General features: G+C 40.9%; 2 protein-coding genes across 3 annotated transcripts; both read left to right on the plus strand.

The window, feature by feature from the left end:
• The first annotated feature begins 692 nt into the window (after nt 1–692).
• On the plus strand, nt 693–4,533 carry LOC127325858 (E3 ubiquitin-protein ligase UPL6-like). The gene is made up of 9 exons (XM_051352690.2): nt 693–749; nt 804–892; nt 978–1,105; nt 1,288–1,399; nt 1,859–2,024; nt 2,986–3,168; nt 3,369–3,539; nt 3,945–4,064; nt 4,477–4,533. Exons 1-9 carry the CDS (start codon nt 693–695, stop codon nt 4,531–4,533), a joined length of 1,083 nt encoding a protein of 360 aa, XP_051208650.2.
• A 765-nt stretch (nt 4,534–5,298) lies between these two features.
• LOC127325851 (E3 ubiquitin-protein ligase UPL6-like) lies at nt 5,299–12,309 on the plus strand. Of its 2 annotated transcripts, none has more exons than XM_051352684.2 (18): nt 5,299–5,570; nt 5,663–5,970; nt 6,115–6,211; nt 6,314–6,454; nt 7,751–7,837; nt 7,916–8,002; nt 8,099–8,242; nt 8,589–8,714; nt 8,905–9,003; nt 9,610–9,677; nt 10,046–10,112; nt 10,197–10,337; nt 10,415–10,504; nt 10,793–10,870; nt 11,540–11,613; nt 11,739–11,810; nt 11,877–11,951; nt 12,037–12,309. In XM_051352684.2, exons 2-13 carry the CDS (start codon nt 5,771–5,773, stop codon nt 10,472–10,474), a joined length of 1,317 nt encoding a protein of 438 aa, XP_051208644.1. In that variant the 5' UTR covers nt 5,299–5,570; nt 5,663–5,770; the 3' UTR covers nt 10,475–10,504; nt 10,793–10,870; nt 11,540–11,613; nt 11,739–11,810; nt 11,877–11,951; nt 12,037–12,309. The 2 variants fall into 2 exon arrangements, with proteins under 2 accessions (XP_051208644.1, XP_071679851.1); XM_071823750.1 differs by having other exon boundaries at nt 5,712–5,970.
• The last annotated feature ends 4,066 nt before the right edge of the window (nt 12,310–16,375 follow it).

Genomic DNA, 16,375 nt, shown 5'->3' on the forward strand with positions numbered 1-16,375 from the left:
CCAGCCCGTCAGAAAATTGAGATTGGGGAGGACGCGGCGGAACTTGAATTCGCGAGCGGGGAGAGGCAGTGGAATCGGGCATTTCGGGAGGGCGGCCGAAAGGGGCAAAGCCGTACGTGTGCTCACCGCCTCACGCATCCTCTCTCCTCCCTCCCTGACACTACTCCGGCGGGAATCTTCGCCGGGCCACTTCCCGGAACGGCGCATCGGAGCCGAAGCTTCCCACGGCCAAGCCCTAGACCCAGCCAGGTCGGGGGCAAAGCCGCCTGCCTCACCGCCTCACGCACCCGGCCCCTCCCCTCCTTCCCCGGGGATTACTCCGCCGGGAATCCTGGTCGGGCCACCTCCCGGACGAGCACATGGGAGCGGAAGCTTGCCATACCCAAGCCCTAGACCCGGCGGCCTCTTCAGCCCAGGTATCATCTAGTCCTAAAACCAAACCCTAGCACCACCTTGTCCCCGCGCGCGTCCTGCTCCGAGGATTTGACGGATTCTCCTCACTTGCCGCGCGTGTCATGCAGGCTGCGATGTCCTCCTCCGGCGACCCTACGCAGCTGGACGGCCAGGCGCTGCTGGAGTTGCACAACGCCTCCGCCGCTAAGATCCAGGTACTACAGCCGGCTTATTACAAGCCTGGGCGGGGCTGGGTTCGTGGCTGGGTGCGAAAATTTTGATGCTCAAATCTCTCTCTTATGTCATACGAGAGCTATCCGTTCAGGGCACCACCCTCAGCTCTGTTAAGAAAATCGGTACCTAAACCCTGTTTACTCCTGAAATCGAATCTGACCACCTGTAAGCTGCAGAGACACTGGAAGGTTGTGCAGTTAAGGCGTTTGGAAGCTCGAGAATCATTTTGCCGCACCCTGTCCACATTAGTCCAGAATGTGGACTGGTAAGCGTTTCCAAAGTTCGCACTAAACCTTTGCTGCTAGCCTTGTGTTCACTGAATCGTGTGCTATTAATTGCCTCCAAATCAGGAACTGTTTTGGGCCAGATTCTGATTTTCTTGGTCAACTGCTGTTCTTCTTCAATGCAAAGCGAGGAGAGGATGTTGACATGCTTTGTAAAATCTGCGACATCCTTCTGCTCTACGTTAGATCTGATGGTGAGTATCATGCCTTTTGACAGCATCCTCTAGTTTGTATGATCGTTGATGTTTCTGATTGCATTTGCAAATTTCTCTAGCCATTTCTGGAGTACTACATAGTCGTCAGCGCGATATTCATTTGTGTACTACTTTTATGGCATTCACTATAATTTGTTCTTATTTCCTTCTCTCTTAATTAGGGGATCTGGTGAGTCTCTTTGCTGGTGTAGATAGCTCCAGAGTGAAATCTGTCGTGGTTTACAGGTTGAGGAAACTTGCGTTTATCTGTCTACATGCTCTCCATGAGAAGAGGTGACTTCGAAAGCTGCTATTTAGAATGGTCTTATTTCGTCTATTTTATTTTCAATTGCGTGATGTAAAAACGTATTATTCATCTCATTCGATTCTGACCAATTGGCCACTCTCTGAAAGTAATAATAATAACTCTATAAAGAAAGAATGATGCATTATCAAGTTCCAGCTATAATGAATTTTGCTAATAAAACATTTACTTGACTCGTCTTACGGTCTCTGCCCATTACGTGTCTTGAGCTGAGTGACTTTGTCACACTGAAATATACACTTGTATACACTTGGGAAGTCCTGCATCTTGTTGATCTTATCTAAACCTCTATTTCGTGGTGTCACGAGACTTATGTTGGCTGTATGTCGTCTTCTTGATGTTTCCTCTAGGTTCCAGCAACGTTTTCTTTCTATCATGCATGAGGAATGAAGAACATTGCCTTTAACCTTCTTATTATGTTTTGATAGGTTTGATTGGGCATCATCAGAAATCAAACCAATCCCCTTTCACCAATTACTAGAATTTGCAGTGTGCTTAATGAATCCAAACTTTCAATGGAGCTGTGAAATTGTTGAATATCTTCAAATGAAGAAGGTTAATTGTTTCTTTCGAGGGGTTATTGCTGCTCTACTGGTATGTTTTCATTTCTTTCTCACGATTGACTTGTTGTTTACCTTTGTTGTGTTTTTACTTTTCTAGGTTACTATCTGACCAAAATATATCAGGGTCATAAGTCTGCTTTAACTGGTACACATAATCACCTGTATATCCTTCCTTGAGAACAACTCCACTTTCTGAGGCATAGTATTCACGGATGTGCTAAGTGCTAGTCGGTTGGTAGACCAGCGCGTAGCATGTTAGGGATCCTATCTGCACGCTGTTATAATCATGTACACAAGTTTCTGCAATTACAATGTTAAGCAACAACATTTACGATCTTTGTGACAACTTTTATAACTACTAGTATTTATGATTTTATATCAGGAATTTACAATAGAACAAAGAGCTCCAACTATGCATGAAAGGAATATAATAGAATTTATGATCTGATAGAAGCTTCTACCATTAAAGAACTAGACGTGGCTTGCACTATTCTGGCCGCATTGTAGAGTACTCCCGGAGAATTGCATGGCTGAACACATTTGTTTTCTCATGATCTAACTGGGAGTTGTACGTTTTGACTCCATGGTCTCCCTCTATGTCCTCTCCATTTGGCTGGAGCATAGCAGCAGGATGTTGTAGGGGTAGGCATGAACGTCCTGTCTATGGCAGATGACCTTAAGGTGGAGTCGGAGAGATAGTGACATGCTTTCAAACTACCACGCGAATTAGCTAGTGTGCATGCGTGCGCGCGTGTATGTTGTCTGTGTTAAGTGTTGTTTGATCTTTGATGTCGGAACTTGCTGCCTGACTCTTGTATCTATTTGCCTATCCTCTTAATGGAAACATTTTCAAACACTTGATTGCATGTTCTGTTCTCTGAAAACTGCATGAGAACACTTGTTGACTTTGTTTTATTAGCATTTGTTGGTAGGTGGTAGTAAATCCTTAATGGTCTATCTTATGATTTTTTGATGGCTCTGATCCTTTTCAGCAAAGTGAAAGGCATACAAAGTATCTTGATTGTTCATCTGCACTGAGTAAGATCCTCACACTTGTTGCTTCACATGTTGGCAATTATAGTTGTCATTGTTCGAGTGTGGATCCAAGATGGAGCTTTTCATCACAAATTCTGTCCATCCCTTCTCTGTGGCACAGTTTACCAGATTTTAAGAAGGTGGTGTTCTCTTAAGATTTCATTTGATGATTTATATCTCATAACATTTTACGTGTGAACATAGAAATTTCAGTGTTAAATGTGAGCTGCTATTATTTTTGCATTATAAACTTCCATTTGTCGGAGTTTTGTTGAAAACTCATGTGCCTACTTATTGCAGTGAATCTACAATTGATTATTCTTATTTCTCATCACTTCAGGCTTTCTGTAGTAATGGATTTATCTCAAATTATATCCTTGAGATAGCATCTTGTGCTGATGTTCTTCCAACGGACATACTGGCTAATCATCCTGGACAAGCATGCCTCCTTGCCAATGTACTTGAAACTGCAACCTGGATTTTGTCTGAACCAGACTTCGCTCCTGAAAGCGTAGGTGTTCTACTTTGCTTTGAAAATAAACATGTTACTACAGCATTTCGGTTGTTTTAGTGGATTGTTATAAACAGTTAGGAGAAATTGCACAAACATTCTATGATTGGGAATAACATTTTAGTATAAGTGCCTTTGATTTTTATTGAGAATAACATTCTCTCCAGTTATATTCTCCGAACAGAGAGACACAGAGCATCAATTTAACGTGTTTTCTTGTTCTGACACTTAAAGGATATGCATGTCTTGTTATATTCCCACCTATATTTATCTTCGTTTTGTAATATTAGCCGTCTTTTTTCCACTTCATTTTGCGTTGCTCATGTATGGTTAATTGATGATACCAAAGTCAAGTTTTATTACATGTATCATGAACATTTTATGTTTATGTTTTTTTTAAACCAGAGAGCTGAAATCATTGGCCTTTGTACATCACTGCTGGATGGATTCCCAAAAATCACATCACCTATATTGACAGTAAGTCATTTACATGTAAAGCAGAACAACATTCCATCTCTTTGCATTGTAGTTAGCTATATATGCAGCATTTGTGTTCCATTTCTCTGGAGGTCTTCATGATAATGACAAGTGAGAAATGCTTCTCACTGAAATACACTTTCTTATTTGTGATTGTATGGTTTCTGATTTCTATCTGTTAGGTATAACTCAAAGTATAGAAGAATCATAATAGAAGATTAAATTTTAAAATGGATATTCTGAAACAGTCCCAGCTAAGTCAATTACTAGGCTTTGTACAGGGACTAGGTGCTCTACCAGTTCAGTTATTGCAAAATGATCAAATCATAAGGTTAGACTTTAGCTAAGCACAAGGTCTGTTATGTGGATAAATGACTTCGTTTAATCTCTTGGTATAAAAAGAAGTACAGTTATGTAGGTTTGATCTCTGTCCTTTTATCAGTTAATCCTTCTTTTGCAGTTGTGTCCTTTGATCAATGACTTCTCAATTTTCGGCCTACACAGCACAGCTAAATGACCTACATGCCTATGTATCAGATCTGTGTTCTAACTTTAGTTGCTGCATGAATGACCTATGTATTTCCAAATTGTAAATAGTAAAGATGTTTTTTCGACCTATGTATTTCCTAAAAATAATGTGTTCAGAATTTGTAAAGTCTAGATATGCTATCCAACACATTATGTATTCTGAAGGGGGATTCGACAATGTGCCACACTTTAGTTTGCAATTTGATCATTGGCCACACCCTGTGTCACTGAAATGATCATATTTTAGAGTGAAGTGTGGCAAATGATAAAAAATCCATACTGAGATCTAGTGTGCAATACAGAAAGTGTAGCTGTGGTATTGTCCTATATTCTTCTTTGAAAATTAAGGCCATGAGAGCACACACCATAACAACATGTCAACTGATCCAATTGTCGCAGTTTTATTTGGAAAGGGGTTGCCTCCCTCATTCCTGCAATCTTATTTGGGAAGGGATTGCGTCCCCATTCTCGCAATCTTATTGGAGGTAGATATGAGGTTGCCCTTCTCATCCCAGGATATGCATAGTTTGGTGAACTGTCTAGAACTTAGGTGTTCTGGTCTCTTGCTTTGTATTAAACTATAAGACTGTTTTGGTAGGGTGTTTTGGCCTACCAAAACGTCTTATATTGGAAAAGAGGTAGTATATTTTAGCACAGTCTGTACTGTGTAACTCGTTTAGTGTTGTTAGGCTCAGCTTTTATTGGGAGGATTGTTACCGCTTGCTAAACAGGGCATAGGAGGACCCTCCCCTTCTGGAAATAACCATGCCATCCCTTGCTTTAGTTGACTTCTCTACCGTAAATGTCTGGTGTAGCTATAAATCAGTACTATTGTGATGCTCTATGTTTGCTCAGGATTTGTTCTTGCCGTTTGTTCTTTTTCTTGAGGGAGTCTATTGCAAATTATATTCTTATTAAATATGTACAGGGACATATGTCGATGGTACCATACCGATTGACATTGATGCTACCTATTATCTTGATGTTGATCTGCAAACGCACATATCGACACTGTTTCAACACTTGGTATGCTTATTTCTGAACCAGATGGTAGTTTCAAGATTATTGCACTACGTTTTTTATGCCTTCCATTTGACTCTTGCCTGTATCATGCATAGGTTAATGCTGCAGTTTGTGGTATACTGAGCATAGATTTTTCCGATTCAGCTGGCCTTTCAAGTACTGAGCTACAGATTGTAGGATCCATCAGTTTTTTTCTTCATGGCATGTTGCACTACAGTATTACTGATGATGGAATAATGACTGAGCTGGTGCATACCACTGAAATCGTTCCTGCACTATGGAATTTTATAAAGAGCTGCCATACAAACGATAAATGGCAGTTTTTTTCCAAGTATTGTTCTCAATTGCTTCCACACGCTCCTGGTTGGCTATTACCTTTGTCCATTTTCTGTCCAATGTACAGGTAAATACATGCTTTCATATTGTCACAAACTGTTGCTGTTTTGTTCTTATTTTTCGAAGTACCAGATGATATGGAAAAACTACATTATATTTTCTCAAGAGTCAAGATATACTTTGTTAATGCTTTGTTATCCTTTTGTACCAGCCATATCTTACAGTTTATGGATATTGTGGAATTTAAGAAATTTGAAAGATATGTTTCTCTTGAAGATTTGCCGTCTCTTGTTTTCATCTTAAAGGAGGTATGTAATATACACCAAAATACCATTAGAGTCGCTATAAAATTGATGCTGATGTGTTGTTTGCTTGGTGTTACATTAACATGCTTTCAATTCAATCTGCAGGCTTTATGGGAACTTCTGTTGACTATTCCTCTGCAATCATCTTCTTTACAGACGACATGCAGTCCTCTAGATAATAAGAAAATGTTGACTCAGATTCTCAAGAGCAGTGTTACGAATGGATTATGTGAATTACTTATACAGGTTATTACTTTAAACCAACTAAGCCGAAATTTTCTATTCATTTGTTATACACTTACTGTGGACTTTTGGGGAAATTCTGAATGTCCTGTCCCTTAGACCTCCACACTAAGCTATTCTCACCTCACAGGCTAACTCCGCACAATGCTCCCCTCAAGATGGGCATGGTTGAACACCATGGCCATCTTGTTACAACCACTTGACAGTACGACTGCTACAATTCTAGCTTGCCACCTCATTCTTCATTAACCATCATGCCAGAATCTTCAGTAAACATCATGCCAAAATGCAAACACAAGAGTATATATGGGAGCATTTTTCCTCCAGCTCTTGCTTCTTTGTTTTTTCTCCATTGGTTGTCATTTGTCAAGCACCCGTTCGTTCAACTCGGACCATCCAAGCTCCACCCATGTGTGCCTGAGCACCACACCCAATTCTGCATCAAGGTAGCCACCTCCAATACCACTTGAATTTAGGCAACCGTTTCCTCTCCAAGCTGTGCCTTCTCACTCTGACGCATGCAACTTGGGCGGCACACGCCTTCCACAAACCAGCTTCTCATTGCCTCTTCACTAACTCTAGTTCCTGCAGAACCACGGTTGTCTGACCTCAACAGCAGCTCGTACCTCCTACAGAGCCACAACTGCCTGACCTCGCCAAATGCTCCTAAAACACCTTAAAAACCATGACAACCTCTGCCGTTAGCTCATTCTATCAAGCCTCTCGCTCGCACCCTCCATTACCACAGTTCTAATGACATCTCCTCTTCGAGCTCTGCCTCAGCCAGCCTCCTTAGACACTAAGGTTTCACCACTGCAGTATACAAACCATCATTCTCCCCATGTTTCTTCGATCACCTAACCCTGCAGTCCCTGTTTACTCCCCTTACAGAGCACCAATCCAGAGCTTAACAGGCCTATCCCATCTCTGCCTCTATCAGTAACAAGCAACCACACTCCTCTCTGCTTCTGCAGTGCAACAGTAGCATAACACAAGCCATGCCAAAGCAACAGTATGAGACTTCTTCTCTACGGCAATTCTCTTCTAATAAATCTATCAGGAGCAATTCCTTCTGGCTTCTCTCACCAAACTCCCTTCTCCCAGCACCCTTCTGCTCCCTTCCACAAGCTTCAAACAACTCCGTAGCAGGCACACATCCTATACACTCTACACCACTGACATATACACATCATGTCCGTAGCAGGCACAATAGCAATACAGATGCATTTTTCTAGCAGTTTCTATGTATTATTTCTTGCATGCATAAAGTAGAAATCTGAAATTCGTATCTTATTGCAGTTAGAGAATTGGAATAACATGGACCAATTTGTTCCTCCTATTGGTTTCTGTTCTACAAAAGCTATTAGTGATGAGTTTGCCTCTCAGGTACTATACCTCTTTGCTATTCGATTAACTGAAATAGAGTTCATGAACATATGTCTTCATCATTTATTTTTTCTTCAGGCACTTATTGTGGGAACACATGAAGCAGAAATTATAAGGCTTGCTCCGTTTTTGGTACCTTTTGAAACAAGACTTGAGATATTTCAAGTATGTTATTACTATTTTTTTTTGTATTAACAGTGCTGAAAAAGACTGCTATGCTTCTTATGATAATATCTTATAAGTTCTGTTGTTTGTGATCAGTTACGTTTGGAAGCAGACCATTTGCTCATGGGAAACTCTAGACAATATTTTGGGTCTCGTACCCTGGAAATAAGCAGAACCAATCCGTTGAAAGATGCTTTTAATAAGATAAACTTTCTCTCTGCAGAAGATCTTAAAGGAAGGGTATGGTGATGACTTTCTTTTTTTTTACTTTTGTTCCTGCTATCACCTCTGATGGTAAGATGGTGCTATCGTGGTACCAATGCATAGCAGCACCACTAAGAAATTATTAGAGATCTCTTTTTGTGACAACACATTAACACAAGATGCATCTATCATGAAAAAATTCAAATACAAATACGACCCATGTAAAGAACATAAATTATTTATTAAATTTGGATTTGAACTTTTCTGGCATGAAAAAATCTTAAATATTTAATTAATTTAATGTTGGAATTTGCTGTAACCACTTTGTGGCGCTACCTCCTGACTCCTGTAGCACTGTAACACCATGAGGACGTTTTTGTAGATTCAAATAGTTTTTTTCAATGAGCATGGCATGAAGGAAGCTGGAGTTGATGCTGGTGGAATTTTTAGAGAGTTCATGAACATTATCACCGAGTCTGCATTTAGTTTGGAGTCTGGCTTATTCAAGGTAACTGTTCTTTTCATCTATTTTGTTGATTTACTTCAATGACATAAATTATAGACAGTACTCTTGTAATATTGTGTACTTAGATGCTATGCATATTATTAGTATCCGGTGATCAAGCAGGTATAGGACTGGTAGGCAGCATGGCTATGGTGCGATACGGTGCCTCACAGTTTTTTTTTCCTACCCGTAGGAAACAGCGGATCATTTGTTATATCCCAACCCTGAATCGAAGTTGGCTCATGCAGATCGTCTGCAGTATTTTCATTTTCTTGGAGTTCTACTTGGGAAGGTATTTCGATCATAAATTTTAACTTAGTTAACTTTAAGAGATTATATATGTAGCACTAAAATCTTTCTGTTTCTGCAAGTTATATAATCAGCTTATGTGAGTATTTTAATACGTAAAATATGGGTGCCGTATCTGAAATTGATGTCATTTGACTGTTAATGAGATCAAGGTTGGATGCTTTTTGCTGCAATATGCCTCATATTTGATGATGGAGAAAATCCAGACTACTTATACTTCATGTACAGTAGCGTGTTATGTTACTTATGTAGAGGTCCGACATCTTGATTACATCTATCTCAACTTTGGCTTCTATATGCTGAATAATCTGATGATATGCTTGCTTAGGTTGCCCACTACCTGTTATTGGGCGTGTGATAGGGTTTATTTGAAATTGTTTGCTCTGCATTGTGAAATTGTTTGCCTACTAAATGATGCATGCTAAATTTCACAATTTAATCTGCATGTCTTGTTAGTTGCTGCGAACTCAACTATGTGTATGCTGGGTCCGAAATTCTCTAAGAGCCACCACATTCTTTCTTAACTACTTGGCTAGTTGCCAAAGTGATTGTTGGGTGATTTGACATGTGCTTTTTTCTTGTCTTCCAGGCAATGTATGAAGGGATAACAGTTTGCTTGCCATTTACAATATTCTTCTTAAGGAAGTTGAAACAGAAGTAACTCTCTCTCGCTCTCTCTCTCTCTCTCTCTCCTTCATTATTTGGGTAGTTTCAGTTGTGCTACGAGTAACACTATTTTTGGTGCTTGTGTTGACTTAAATTATGTTTTTGTATTAAGTTGTTTTGATTTGTTGTTAAATAGATAAATGTGTTCTACTGTTCATCAGTTGTCGTTAGGGGTGTAATTAGTCCACAGGATGATGTTTGAGTATATATGATAGACCACATTTGAATATTTTGTGTTAAGGTTATTCTATAAATTTGTGATAATGCAATATGTCACATTATATCATTTTTTCTTTGTGATATTTGTGTTTTATTTTGACAAGGTTAATATTTACGTTTGGCATTTCACAATGCACCAGGGAAACATTCTTTAATGATTTGTTTTCACTTGACCCAGAATTATATCGCACTCTAGTGAATATGAAGGTATCTCTTCATAACTTAAAATACCATCATATGGATCCAGTTTAGCCTTATGACTTGTCATCTGATTTTACTTTCCAACCTCAGGATTCAGATGATCTCTCCTATCTTTATTTCATTGCACCGGATGGTAAAGAACTGTTTCCTGGCGGGGCAAGGATGCATGTTACTGCTCATAATGTTACTACGTATATGCATCTTGTTGCCAACTACCAGTTAAACTGCCAGGTGAGTGATAATGTAAATTTGTCAGTTGTTTGTCATGAAAATCTGTGATAAACAATCTGCCTTTTTTATGGTCACAGAACCGTGTGCAAACTGCACAGTTTGTGAGAGGTTTTCAACAACTTATACCCAAAGAATGAACTGATATGTTCAATGAACATGAATTTCAGGTATTTTATTGTACACTCCCATTGCGAATAGAGAAGTATACTTTTACTCCATTTGTTTAACAAAATACTTGTATGTGTCTGCTTAATTAATGTAATCTGACTTTCTTGCTGTGTTTATATCAATCTGAGTTCATAGGCTTTAGACAAAAACCTTTACTTGTTATATGCTTATGTAACATCTGAATTTTATAATCTGCTTCATGCCTACTCGTTTGTACAAGTTTCCTTTTTTTGTAGAAACATGCTTTCCTACCTTTGTGATTTTCTTGCCTTGTTTCACCCCTGCAGCTCCTCATATCCGGCTCTCTGAGCTTGAATGTAGAAGACCTTCAGTTGAACACAAACTATAGTGGAGAATATCATATGGTATGTCCTGCTTCTTTTGTTTCGTCAAGAAAGTAGCTCAGCAATTTGAAATTTACTTAAGAAGCTAAATGTTGCAATAATGCTCGTATCTTTTTTGTATTCGTCTCTGTGAGAAATATTGCCTCCACCCAAACAAAGAGGTTTTGATATAGTGATTACTGGTGCAGAAAACCAAGGTATTTGGTACCAGAGTATGAGTAATCCACTCAGTAATTTGACATGCAAAACAGTGTGTAACCATGATATTTAATAGTGCCAGAGAATTTTAGTAAGGCAAAGGTTCACTTTACTATCTCAGACAACAGGATACTGATGGGAACCCCCATAGTTCCAAGCTTGCAACTTAACACCCAGCACTGAAATTCAAGATAAAACACTTGTTAGTAATGATCTTTTCAGTGTACTCCGTACTTTAATTCTTACATCTATGAAGGTAGCTTCCTCTACTAATTTTTTTTTCTTCACATCCCTCAACATTGAAACTTGGTATAAATCACTCCTTGACATATTCCATCAGTAGTGAGATTTAAAATTGACGTATGAATTGCCGAAGAGAGTAAGAAATGTTTTAAAACTCTCTAATTAATTGGTTAGTAAATTAAACATTGCACCAGGTTTCCTGACATGTTTCTTCATGTTCTTATATCTTGATGTTGTTTTTTCTTGCAGGATCATGTGGTTGTTGTTATGTTCTGGAATGTATTAAGGAAATTTAGTGGATGTGATCAAGAACGGTTTCTCATGTATGTCTATTGTTTTCTCAGCAGGATTTTGTTTGTTCAAAGTTTTTTGATGAATATATTGATAATTCATATCGAATAAACATTCCTTACCTTCATTTGATGGATGACATTGCATGAATGGATAGGTTCGTAACCGGAAGTGCTCGTGGTCCGATTAGGGGTTTTGGAACCTTGAATCCGAAGTTTGGCATCAAGAGGTATACTTGACTTCTAATGTTTCTCTCTGCCGCCGATAATTATGTTATAACTCTTCTTGGTTGCAGTTACGGGGATGATCCAAGCCGACTGCCTTTAGCATCTACATGCTTTAATCAGTTGCATCTCCCTCCTTATCAAACGTTAGTGAACACACAGATGTACAAGCTATCATTTTTTATATTCCATTTGGAGATCTAAATATATATTGTTTGTTTCTTGTTTCAGAGAGGAACAAATGCATGCAAAGTTGATTCAAGCAATATCTTCGAAGTCAGGATTTGATCTAATGTGATCGTTTGGGAACCGATAGATGTAGAATCTAAATAGTTAGACAAAAACCCTCTTTATGTGGATGTGCATAGCGCCCCTGTCATGTTATGTGCTGTTGAAGAAGCTTTAAGACTGTTCTGGTGCTAGTTGGCCACGGCCGTGCAACATTAGTTGACTTTTTTTTATGACAATCAATACCATATATCTATATATATACCTACAGTTATCTATATCTATACCTATACCTAATAATAATAATCTTTACTATTAGATTGCAATCAGTGGTGGTAGTACGTGAAAAAGCGGGATCAAATCTTTGGTAGGTCAAAAAGTTTGCTTCCCTTCTCCTTCATAGGCTAAAAAGACTGGGTAATCCTTCTTATGTCGTGGCCTAGCATCCGATCTTTTCTTTTCGCCATTTCCTTTTGTCATTGTCCGTCTGAACATTCAACGAACCCAACAGGGGAGACCTATTTTTGCGTACGAGCACAATCTGTCCAGCCTACCAGATCTAAATCAAATCCAAAATCACTAGTATGTTCCCTTTCCCCTCCCTGGTGCTACAGTAACGAGAGAGGCGAAAAGAAAGTTTTCCCCGTTCCCTCGTTCTGCCAACGGCCGGATCGGCGGCCTCTTCCCTCTCCGGTCGCTGTTCCGGCGGTGGGAGGGAGGAGGGGCCCCTGATTTGTGCTCTAGGCATGTAGATAGTAGGGGTAGGGCTAGGTTTCCCGGCGGCGCTGGTTGGGTCGAGCCGGCAGCGTGCGTATGGAATAAAGGTGCTGAAGCTCGTCTTCCTCCTCGGCTTCGTCACTTGTGGCGGCGCCGGCGAGCTGTCGGCGGTTTGTGCTCGCGGATCTGCGGGTCCCGCGGGCTGTTTTGTTCCCCGGCCAGGCGGCGTGGCGACGTCGCCATCTGCGCATCTTGGGGATTCCGTTCTCCAGCCTCGGCGTCTCCTCTTGCGCTGAGGCGGGGCTTGTGAGATGCTGCTTCGGTGGTGGGCGTCTTCGGCCGTCCAGGGAGGCTAGCGAGCTCAGTTCTCGCGGAGGTTCGCCGGCGACGACTTTGAAGACGACAGCTTGTCCTTCGGCGCGTAGGGCTTTCGAGGCCCTTTCTTGAAGGACTTCTGGCTGCTTGCCTTACTAAGCTCCCCGGAGCGATGATGGCAGCGGCGTGCCTTCAGTATGCAGTACGCGTTGACGGCAGCGGCGGCCGTCTTTCCCCAGGACTCCGATGTATTTTCTTTGTTTTTCAGGGATGTCTGTATCGGTGTATAGAACTGAGTTTTTGGATAAAAAAAAAGAAAGAAGTCCAGATCTAATGCGACACAGAGGATCCACGCCGCCGGATCCACGCCTTAAAAACACTCTCCCAATAGACCCATCGAGATATCAGCAAGCTGCTGATGCCCTCGTGCTGCTCACCGTCCCCCAACTAGTTTGTGCTTGCATCCTGCCCCTGCGTGCCTCTCGACCAAGCTCTTTAATTTTTTGAAAAAACTTTCCGCCAAGCTCCTCGTTGTGGTTAAGCGCGTGCCACCCAGACAGCTCTCTCGACAGTGGCGGTGTCAACCGGCACTACGACCTGCCATGGGTAGCTCTGCTGGCAATGAACATGCCAACCATAACGCCTCAACTTTTGCAACCTTATTTATCTGTCTAAAGTGCAAAAATTAGGGGGAACAAATTTTTTTTTAAGTTTTGCTTGTGCTGTCATGTGTTTGCTTGAAATGTGTCTGACTTTGTTTGATGAGTGATGTTTGTTGAATAATGTTAAGTGAAATACCTCAACCCACATCTTCTTATCTCGAGAAAACACTCATGTTATGGCCACTCTTGTATCACCTTAATCTCCTATTTGAACCTTATGTCAAATAACAAAACCTCTTTTATTTTGTCTTTTGACTCAAAGTCTTAATTCAAAGGGTCATGACAAAATGCTTTTATTCAAATTGGCTATGGTCACTTAGATCATAGTATCACAATAGGAGTTTCTGAAATTGTTGTTGACGCAAAGTATTTGCCAAGTGGCATACCCCTACTTTGTGTGACTTTAAAATTTTATAGAAGTGTTTATATGCAGTTTTGATTTCCAAAAGTAAAATGGAGTGATTCATACTTTATTCTAATTCGACTTTGGATCACACTACCCTTCTAAAAACCCTCTCTCATCTCAAAGGTTTCAATTAAACTTTTTATCTATTTTAAATTAAATAAGGGTCATAGAGACCAACAATAATTAGAGGACTATTTGATCTGTGATTAAATATCCTTGGCATTTCCCTTGCCACTAACATGTCTCATTGATCTATCATTTAAGATCCCCACTTCATCTAGTCATGATATTGTTATATGATTATTTGGCCAACAAATGATTAATCTCCAGTTGTATCCCAACCTCTCCAAGATCCAACTCTATGTTAGAAAATATTCTTGACCTAACCATCTTATGTCTTGCACACCTTCTTTTTATCATCTTATCTAGATCCCACTCTTTGAGCCTTATCCTTAAGAGACTATAAAAAAATCATCTTTGAAAATCGGTACTATGCCCTATGGCAATGATCCAAGAATTTCAAATTGGGAGTTTCCCTCCAAATTTCCCAACAACAGTAAAATCCCATCTTGTTCACTATCTTTCTAACAAAACTATTTTGTAGTTTTATCAAACCATTTCAAAATATTTTCGAAAATAAAACTAGGAATGGGAATGATATATGTTTGTATCTCCTCACTTCCTTTTTAAAATATTTTTCTTCTAGAAATATATTTTCTTCACTCTATTTTTATATATATATAATGCATGCTTATGATACTTATGCCCTATCTCTCTTTTTCTCGCTTATTTAATTATAAGAAAAGTCTACCTTGCTTTGTAGAGCAAGTAGAACATTTTAAAAGAACTATCTTTCAACCTCAACATTTTGGCAAAACCATGATTGGATCGTATACCATCTATAGATCATCATCTCTATTAAATTCCATCTCAATCTCAAATTTTCCTTAATCACTTAAATCTTTCCCAACATCAAGTTTTGGGCCTAACCATCATCAGCTTACTCACCTAATCAAGCTACCTAGTCCATTTTGGCACCGTGCTTGCTCATTTGGGCATGCACAAGAAAAGGTGGCCGGCCATGCAAGGCATCCATGCACCACGCACCTCTCTTCATCTCTCTCCTCTTGCTCCACTTTTGGGCATGCCTTGACATCTCTCTCACCTGCACCCCACTCCCTCTCTCATGGTCGACATGCAATGCCATCCCATTGCCATCTTCTTGTTGGAGGCATGGTGGTGGCCGGCTACGCCAAATCTTGGCAAAGATATGTCAAACACCTCACTCTCTCCCCCATGCCTTACTCCACCACTTAGCTGCACTGCACACTACGTCCCTACCCCTCTTCTACACGACCTGGTACCCTACCATCCATGCATGTCCCTATGCAGCCCTAGATCCCCATCTCTCTCTCTCATGGCATGGGCATCAATGGCATGTCTTTTCCAAAACGAGCCCCTCTGACCAAGCCATCGCGCCACTAGCCCCCTCTGACTGTGGCTAGTCATAGCCTCACAAGCTCCTGCCATTGTATTCTTCCTCCTGGCTGCTCTCAGCCCTGCTTTGGAAGGCGACAGCCCGTCGAACACCTGTCGGGCGTGGGTTCTGCGACTTCCCACCGAGTCGACCGTCCCTTCCTGAGCAAGGAGATGACAGAGACGGATGCCCTGCCTTCCCTTGCACGCCTCCGCGCCTTGGCACTTTCCCCTTGTCCCGTCCACCGACACGCTCGCCCAATCCACGCTCGAACCAGTCGCCATGGACGCGGTGTATACCTCTCTCGGTGCACCATTGCCCCGGCCATGTAATAGTGCTCCGAGCCGCCTACTTTCCCTTCCCCACTCACTTCACCTTTCTCTCCCTCTCAGAAACCCCAAGGACGGAGCCCTGCTTTGCCATCTCCTAATAAGGGGTGGCCCGATCTTCTCAGTAAGCAACGGTGGTGATGATGATCACGGGATGAACACAGCGGCAATAACTGGATGAAGAGTGAATGATAACTAGTATGACGCAACGAGATCTCTCGATTGGTCCCTGTCGCCAATGCAACAGCTCTCAACCCTGCAAGATATTCGCATCTCCACACACTTGCGCACGTAGCCGCCGACCACGAAGCGGTAAGTTGCAACCGTCTAATTCCCAATGGAACAGCAGATCACACAAGACTTTTTCAGGATCTACACCAAATCAATGCAATATGGTGTAGGGATTCAATAGAGTTGCAAAGCAATCAACTATGAA

This window comes from Lolium perenne, chromosome 7 (genome assembly GCF_019359855.2).
Source record: "Lolium perenne isolate Kyuss_39 chromosome 7, Kyuss_2.0, whole genome shotgun sequence".
In the NCBI taxonomy this organism is placed as follows: Eukaryota; Viridiplantae; Streptophyta; class Magnoliopsida; order Poales; family Poaceae; genus Lolium; species Lolium perenne.